General features: G+C 43.3%; 1 protein-coding gene across 2 annotated transcripts in view; it reads left to right on the top strand.

Annotated features, from left to right (window-relative positions):
- Slc22a2 (solute carrier family 22 member 2) overlaps positions 1-8,718 on the top strand; it is a 41,413-nt gene that overhangs the window by 19,585 nt on the left and 13,110 nt on the right. For both annotated transcript variants that reach the window (XM_029470862.1, XM_029470863.1), the window contains exons 4-6: positions 2,373-2,541; positions 4,705-4,819; positions 6,350-6,456. In XM_029470862.1, coding sequence (XP_029326722.1) covers positions 2,373-2,541; positions 4,705-4,819; positions 6,350-6,456 — 391 coding nt within the window. The remainder of the gene's footprint in view (positions 1-2,372; positions 2,542-4,704; positions 4,820-6,349; positions 6,457-8,718) is intronic.

The following is an 8,718-nucleotide window of genomic DNA, read 5'->3' as shown; positions in this document are numbered from 1 at the left end:
TATTCTATCTTTATTTAGTGCATTTGTTGTTCTGATTATTATGTGTCTGGAGGAATTTCTTTTCTGGTCCAGACTATTTGGAGTTCTGTAATCTTCTTGTATGTTCATGGGCATCTCTTTCTTTAGGTTTGGGAAGTTTTCTTCTATAATTTTGCTGGCCCTTTAAGTTGAAAATCTTCATTCTCATCTACTCCTATTATCCATAGCTTTGGTCATCTCATTGTGTCCTGGATTTCCTGGGTGTTTTGAGTTAGGATCTTCTTGCATTTTGCATTTTCTTTGATTGTTGTGCCCATGTTCTCTATGGAATCTTCTGCACCTGAGATTCCCTCTTTCATCTCTTGTATTCTGTTGCTGATGCTCTCATCTATGGTTCCAGATTTCTTTCCTAGGTTTTCTATCTCCAGCATTGCCTCACTTTGGGTTTTCTTTATTGTGTCTACTTCCCTTTTTAGATCTAGTATGGTTTTGTTCATTTCCATCACCTGTTTGATTGTGTTTTCCTGTTTTTCTTTAAGGACTTCTACCTGTTTGGTTGTGTTTTCGTGTTTTTCTTTAAGGACTTGTAACTCTTTAGCAGTGGTCTCCTGTATTTCTTTCAGTGAGTTATTAAAGTCTTTCTTTGATGTCCTCTACCGTCATCATGAGATATGCTTTTAAATCTGGGTCTAGCTTTTCAGGTGTGTTGGGATGCCCAGCACTGGCTAAGGTCGGAGTGCTGGGTTCTGATGATGGTGAGTGTTCTTGGTTTCTGTTAGTAAGATTCTTAGGTTTGCCTTTCGCCATCTGGTAATCTCTGGAGTTAGTTGTTATAATTGTCTCTGGTTAGAGCTTGTTCCTTTTGTGATTCTGTTAGCCTTTATCAGCAGACCTGGGAGACTAGCTCTCTCCTGAGTTTCAGTGGTCAGAGTACTCTCTGCAGGCAAGCTCTCCTCTTGCAGGGAAGATGCACAGATATCTAGCTTTGGGCCTGCCTCCTGGCAGAAGATGAAGGACTGAAACAGGGCCTGTCCCAGAAGCTGTTAGCTTCTATAGTCCACACTCTCACCTGCGCAGACTAGTCTCAGAGGGATCCAGGGACCAAGTTGACTTCCCCAGGTACTCTGGCAAAGCCCTCCCAGGCGAGGTGTACACCTCTCCTCTGGCAGGGAAGGTGCCCAGATGTCTGGAGCCGGAAACAGGGTCTACCTCAGAAGCTGTGTTGCTTCTGCCTGTCCCAGAAGCTGTTAGCTTCTGTATTCCACACTCTCACCTGCACAGAATCTTTAAATTTTTTTAAATGAATACTTTGTAAGCTAGTAGTAGCTGATTCCTACCCCTGCTCACCACAGGGTTTCTAAGTCCATTACAAAAAATAAACAGAATCCCTAAGTATTTATTTGTGTAAGAGAGCAACTTGTCTGGAAAGGTCCATTGATATATGAAACATATGTGTGTGACCCAAACTCAGTTCTTAATTAATTTGTTCATGCTTTGCATTATTACTGCCTGGTTTTTGTGTGAATTTTGTGTAAAATGCAATTACATTCGTCCCTGAAATTTTAAAAATATTGTTTTATTTTATGTTATTTTATTTTTGTGTGTATGTGTGTATATGCCACACATGAGCAGATACCTATGGAGAGCAGAAGAGGGTGTCAGATCCCCTGAGACTGGAGTTAGAGGTGGCTGTGAGTGGCCTGACAGAGGTGCTGGGAACTGAACCAGCTCCTCTGCAAAAACAGCAAGTGCTCTTAACCACTGAGCCATTTTTCAGCCCCCGAAATTCTTTTGTTATTATTGTTGCTATTTTTATTTTGTTTTTTGACACAAAAATATGTATGTAATTTAGAATGGCCTTGGACTTATAAGAATCCTCCTGCTTCTGCCTCTCCCTCTGCCTTTGCCTCTCAAGAACTGGGATTATAGGCATGAGGTACTATACCTAGCTTTGTGCTGAAATTATTCTAAAAGTCAAAAAGATTTGCTCATTTTGTTAACAAGGTTCAGTTAATGAAAGTTTATAATTAATACAGTAGCAATAACTGCAATGAAATGCCCACTACTACTACACACACAACTCACACACATATACACACAACACACACACATAACGCATGCATACCATATACAACAAACACACATACACTCACAACACACATATATACACACACCACACACACACCACACATACAACACATACATACCACACAAACATCATAACACACACACACACACACACATGCACACACACATTTTAAATTGTTTGGAGAGCTGCATAGAAAATTAAGCCTGTATTTTTAAGCTGGTTGGCATAAGGTTGGGAGTCAGCTTTGGCTCATCCTGCTGACCACATGAAGAGGTCAGAAAGAAAAGAGAATTCTTTTCTCTAGTTACAGAATTTGTTGGGCTGGGCTATCGCAGAACAGTGGGGATTTGTTACCAAATCGCCTTTACGGTTGGGCTCCTGATCCTGGCTGGAGTGGCCTATGCCCTTCCCAACTGGAGGTGGCTGCAATTTGCCGTGACTCTGCCCAACTTCTGCTTCCTGCTCTATTTCTGGTAAGTCTATTGGGAACAAAAAGAAGACACATCAGAATAATCTATGACATCCAAGTCTTCCTTCCCCGTGAACACCCTGCTTGTAAATGGCAAGGTTTTGTTCTCCAGGCCTGTGTCACAGGAAGACATAAAAACCACACAGTCCCCTGCTGGAAATCCAATGCCCTTTAGGTTGGGGCCTAAGACTTTTGTGACCTGTTTCTTTTAGTTCCTGTTATTTATTTGATGGTTTGCTCCCAGCAGCTGGTGTCCAATTTGGATGGCACGCCCTTCTTAAAAGTCAACAGTGTTTCCCCTTGTTACCCAGTTACTCCTTTATAAAAACTCTAAGATGGTCAGGCAGTGTGGTAAATGATTCTCTCAGGGGCTGGAGAGACCTCTCTCTCTCTCTTTCACACACACACACACACACACACGTCTAAAACAAAAGGACAGAAATGAATCACCAATCTTAGAACAGAAAAACTGAAACAAAAGGAGCAAACTGGTACCACTATAGGAAAAGAGGGGGCTTCAGGGGCAGATGTAGGGGTGGGGGCCACAGGCAGTTCTGATTAAATCTTCATTTCTCCAGAAACTTCTATTAATTCCTTCCCAGCCCTGGTGGGGTCTCCCCAATATCAGTAAACCTGTGGCTGCATCTCTGTGGATCACATAATACCAGGCTCTGTGGAAACTTCCTGTCCAAGGCACTCCCACAGTAAGGCTCGAGTGATTATCCAAACTTCACATAAACATAGATAACCCTTATGTGTGCATCTAGCAGAGCTGTTGAGTGAGCCCACAGTGACACATCTCAGCTTGGGTTGAGCCAGTTTCTTCCCCTGGTGTTCCCAGGAAAGCCTAGACCACCTGTCCTCCACCTGTAAGCTGTCCAGATTCCTACCTTCTCCCAAGCCCCAGTCTTTGTCCCCCTTCCCAAATCAAGCAACAGTGGATAGGCTGTTAGAACTTTATCATGGGCAGCTAGAAAAAAAAAATGACCCTACAGCATCCCAGTGGTGTGGATGAGCAGGCCACACTCTGGGTCTTGACCCCTCTTAGCCAAGCAGTTGTCACCATGGTCCTCTTCCACATGTCCCTCCTACAAAAAGATCCAGCCCAGGTCCCTCTAGGCTCTACTTTTCCCAGAGCAGTGAGCCACCAAGACTTCCAGCTTGTATGCCTTTAACCCAGTAAGCCTAGCCCTTCTAGCTTCCAACATAGCTGGCTGCCCCTCCTCCCCAACCCCCTGCCTACATTCACCCTGACCTTGACTGTTCTGTGGGCTTCAAGACATAGGCCCTTGGGGACTTGCAGTGGCTGCTTGAGCCTGCTAGGTCACGACCCAGAGTGCTTGCTTAGAACAACACCCTAGGACTTGCAGGGCCTTTTTAAGCCTGCTAGGTCAAGCTCAAAACTTTCAGTCCATTCTCTGCATTCTGCCCACTACCTGACCGCAGAAGCTCACCTCATTTTTTCAGAATGAAATATATACATATATAAAATTCATGTGGCATAATATAACATGTAATATATTTTCTATAATATATAGCCATATAACCATATATCAACTGTGTATCATATAGTATTTAATGCTTGATCTATATCATATACATCATATATATCCTTGCTTCATTCAAAGATGATTTGCAACTCCCTCCTCTATTCCTTGACCTAAGTTTTCAGGCCCACCCCTCCCCACGCCTCCTCACCCCCATACCCTTCCCCACTCCTCCTTCACTCCTCCCTACCCCTCCTTATCCCTACCCCTCTTCACCCTTTCCCACTGCTCCCCACCCCTCCTCACCCTCCCTACCCTTCCCCACTCCTCCTTCACCCCTTCTCCCCCCTCCCCACCCCTTCCCACCTCTCCATGCCCCTCCTCGCCCCTCCTCATCTGTCCTTGAGGTAACACAAGCTGCATGTTCTGCTGCTCCCTGCTTAGCAGCTCATGTGCTGCTGTTCAGGCATCTCTGAGGAAGAGGCCTGAAGGCTTCCCAGACATGGGCTGACAAGTCAGCATTTAAGAGAAGACAGAGCCCCACATGCATTGCACAGTATTCTTGGCCTACTCAGAAGATCCAACTGAACCTCCCAATGCAAAGTGCTCCCAGAAACTCAACTGTGTGGCTTGGCAGTGGACAGGCAGCAAGGTACCCCTCCCCTGGTCTTATATCCTAGGTGCATACCAGAGTCTCCAAGATGGCTGATCTCCCAGAACAAAAATGCAAAAGCCATGAAGATAATTAAGCATATTGCTAAGAAAAATGGAAAGTCGGTGCCAGGCTCTCTTCAGGTGAGTTGAGGCCTAAGGTGTCAAGTTCTGGGTGCTGAGAAGGGAGAGTGCAGAAAACACGCCATGTGTGCTAGTGAGCCCAGCAGAGAGGCATGGGCCCACCTCCTTGCATTTTGGCTGCACTATAGGAAAATACATTAGAAAATTTCATACACAAGACTCATGTTCCCTGAGAGAATGAACAGATGGCAAACATCAGACTCAAAAATAAAGCAGATTTTTAAAAACAAGTCAGAGAAGGAGCTGTTTCTATCTTGAGCAACTCAAGGTTTTACTGGCCGCTCTGGTTCAGCCGGTGCTGTTCTGTTTCCTCTGTGCCCAGCTTCTCCAGGACTGGGTCTAGATCCATGAAGCAGAGTTCTGAACACAAATAATAGCATAGATTATTTTGCATGTAGCCATTTGGTCTGTGTTTCAGATTTTGCCATTAGTAGTCCTCAGCGCTCTGAACTCAAACCTGTTCATCTGATGGAACTAGAGAGGAGAAATGGGTTGTAATAGAAAATTGTGTTCAGGGTTGAGATGTAGCTCAGTTAATATGGTACTTGTGTAGCATGCATGAAGCCCTGGGTTCAATTCCTGGTGCTGCACAAACCTTTGTGTGTGCATGCCAATAACTCCAGCATTTGGAGCATTGGTAGTAGAGGCAGGATGCTCAGCAGTTGATGTTATCCTTAGCTACAGAGTGAGTTCAAGGCTACCCCAGGCAGAGATGATGTTTCAAAAGAAAACAATAAAAAGAAAATTCTGTGTATAAGAATAAATAATTTCTGAATGAGAATGCAGCATAGGTTAGTAGGATAACTGTAAGATTTTGACATTTATATGACTTGATTTGAAAGACTCAGAGACCATATTTGTGCATATGTGTATGTATGTGCATGTGGGGTGTGTGTGTGTGTGTGTGTATGTGTGTGTTAGACCTTAGGTTGATGTCAGTAATCATCTTTTATCACTCTTCTACCTTATTCATTAAGGCAAGGTCCCTCAATCAAACCCAGAGCTCACGGATGAGGCTAGTCTTGCTAGCTAACTTGCTCTGGGAATTACAGGCTGGTGACCACACCCACCCAGCATTGAGATTGATTCTGAAGACCTGAACCCTAGTCCTCATGCTTGTAAGACAGGTGCTTTAACTGCTGAGCCTTCTCCTCAGCCTCCTGGTACTGATTCCTACTGAGCTCCAAGTGACGCTGTTGCTGTCCCAGTGTCACAGGCTCAAACCTGAGCTTCCTTCCTGTTCAGCCACAGATGGGTCCATACGGGTCCCTCAGGACCACAGAGGGTTTCCATGGTACCCATTGTACCTTATGAATCCCATGCCATGAGTGACATAATTGATCTATGTCCCAGGCCCTCTTCTGTACAATGGAGTGAAAACACACCCTAACTTTTAGGATAACGACTAAATAAGACAGCACAGGACTGAGCCAACACAGGACTGAACCCCTGATGGTTAAGTGCAGCTGCTATTCCCTTTGGGACCCAGGCCCCTTCTAACAGAAAACCCCCTTCTTGCCCTTCTCTTAGAGCCTGACGGCAGATGAGGATGCTGGCATGAAATTGAACCCTTCGTTCCTGGACTTGGTCAGAACCCCTCAGATAAGGAAACATACATTGATCTTGATGTACAATTGGTAAGGAAGTCCTTTGTTTTAACTTCAAATTCCTCTGCATTCATACAATTACAGTCACTCTCGTTAAAGAGAGGAAAAAGCACACCCTTAAACTATGACCCCCAGAATACCATTACCGGAGGATGTTGACGCATAGCTCATGGACAGCAGTTCCACCTGATAACATTTTCTTCAGACGAACGTGAATCTTGGCTTGGGATCAGGGCAGAACTTCCAACAATTTAAGTGATCCTCTGCATAATTCTGCTGGTTTTTATGCTGTGTTTATATGAAGTAGCATTCTCTGAATTAAGAATTACAAAAGTATCAGTCAGTTCTGAAAAATATTGAAGATGCAGTTTGTCCTGCTGCATCAAATAATTAATATTTGATTATTTATGTATAATAAATATGGGGCTGGAAAGATGGCTCAATGGTTAAAAGTACTTGTGGCTCTTAAAAAAGGACCTAGGTTCAGTCCAGCACCCCCATTGTGGTCCACATTGTCTGTAACTCCAGTTTAGAACAATTGGTACATAATACATAATACACTTACACGCAGGTAAAACACCGATACATGAAAACCAAAAATAAGTAAATATTTTTAAAAATAAGCATGCATATCCATACCATTAACATATAAATTTGATTTCATCTTAATAATTGGTAAGATTATGGATGGACCAAAGAATTGCTTTAAAATAATTTTTCTTTATGATTATCAGTAGCTGTCAGATCTATATACCTATTTTATATGCCTACATGCTAAGAGTCTCATATAAGTATCTTCAGTGATAAGCAGCTGAAAGTGTAAGAATATTTAAGGATCTCTGGTCTCTGGCCCAGCAAACAGTAGGGTTGTTTGTTTGTTTGTTTGTTTGTTGTTTGTTGTTTGTTTGGTTAGTTGTATTTTTTACCTCTCCAAGTGGTCCTAATACATAATCCAAATTGAGAAGTATGAGTATAGATTATTTGATCCTGAATATAGCTTTCCACAAATATATAAAGCTAGTGAAGAAAGGCCTTCCCCCCTCCTTTTACTTGGAAGGGAAAACAAACAAAACCCCACCCAGAGATGTATGAATTAGACAGCCCTGACTACACTGCAGGGAGCAGCTTCTCGGGGCTGGCTGTGCGCAGGCGCTCTCAGAGTGACTTCTCAGGGTGTCAGGGTGAGGACATTCGGCAGAGGCTATTTCCCTGAGCACTGCCCCTCATCCTGGCTACAGAAAAAGACCTGTCCTCACTGGCAAAAATACGCATTTCTCACGGTCCTACGCAGTAAGGGCAGTGTTGACCTTTGGCCGTGGTCTCTTTTCCCTTGCCTGTTAGCCTCAGATTTTCCATTATTTTAAGTTAACAAAATTGGAAACATTGTCAGAATGCCAGTTGGGACAGGTCAGGGAAGAAATCATAGTGAAGGGAGGCTACACACACTGGGTTTTCAGGTTCATGGAGTTTGAATTAAATAATCAAGTCTTTGCATCCAAACTGCTCCAGAAGACCACAAAGAGGCTCAGGGGCTGCCAGTAAAGGATTTGCCACACAAGCGGGAGGACCTGAGCTGGAATGGCCAGCCCATGTCAAAAGCTGCATTAGAAGGCATGTGCCTGTGATCTGAGTGCTGGGAAGGTGAGACAGAAGGATCCCCGGGGCTTGATGGACAGAGAGTCTAAACAGTCAGTGTGCTCCAGGTTCAGTGAGAGACCCTGTCTCAAAAGGCAAGGTGGCGAGAAATAGAAGGAAAGGCAGGACATCAACGTCTGACCTACACATATATCCTTACACACACAGGAACAATTACACAGATACCACACACATAATAGATATATAACATTATATTAAATAACTATAAATATATGTGGCACTTATACAAATGTATATGTATACATGTACATATATATATACATACACACATATGTACATATACACATATACACACATATATGTGTGTGTGTATGTGTGTGTATATACATATATGTGTATGTATATGTGTGTATCTATATGTGTGTGTACATATACATATGTATATATAAAACAAAGAGAGAATTGATTGACAACCAGGAGCCACTGGCTATCATTCCACTAAGTCACTCCATCAGGACTTCTCAGCTTCTCACTGGGAAAATGATTGAGAAGCTCCCCAGCTGTTTCCAGGCTTCTGCTTCTCAGGTCTCTCCAGCCACAGTAAAACAGTGGGTATAAAACAGTGGGTATAAAACAGTGGGTATAAAACAGTGGGTATAAAACAGTGGGTATAAAACAGTGGGTATAAAACAGTGG

Source organism: Mus caroli, chromosome 17 (genome assembly GCF_900094665.2).
Source record: "Mus caroli chromosome 17, CAROLI_EIJ_v1.1, whole genome shotgun sequence".
In the NCBI taxonomy this organism is placed as follows: domain Eukaryota; kingdom Metazoa; phylum Chordata; class Mammalia; order Rodentia; family Muridae; genus Mus; species Mus caroli.
Note: the sequence above shows the minus strand (reverse complement) of the source record. Positions and strands in the feature narration are given on the sequence as shown.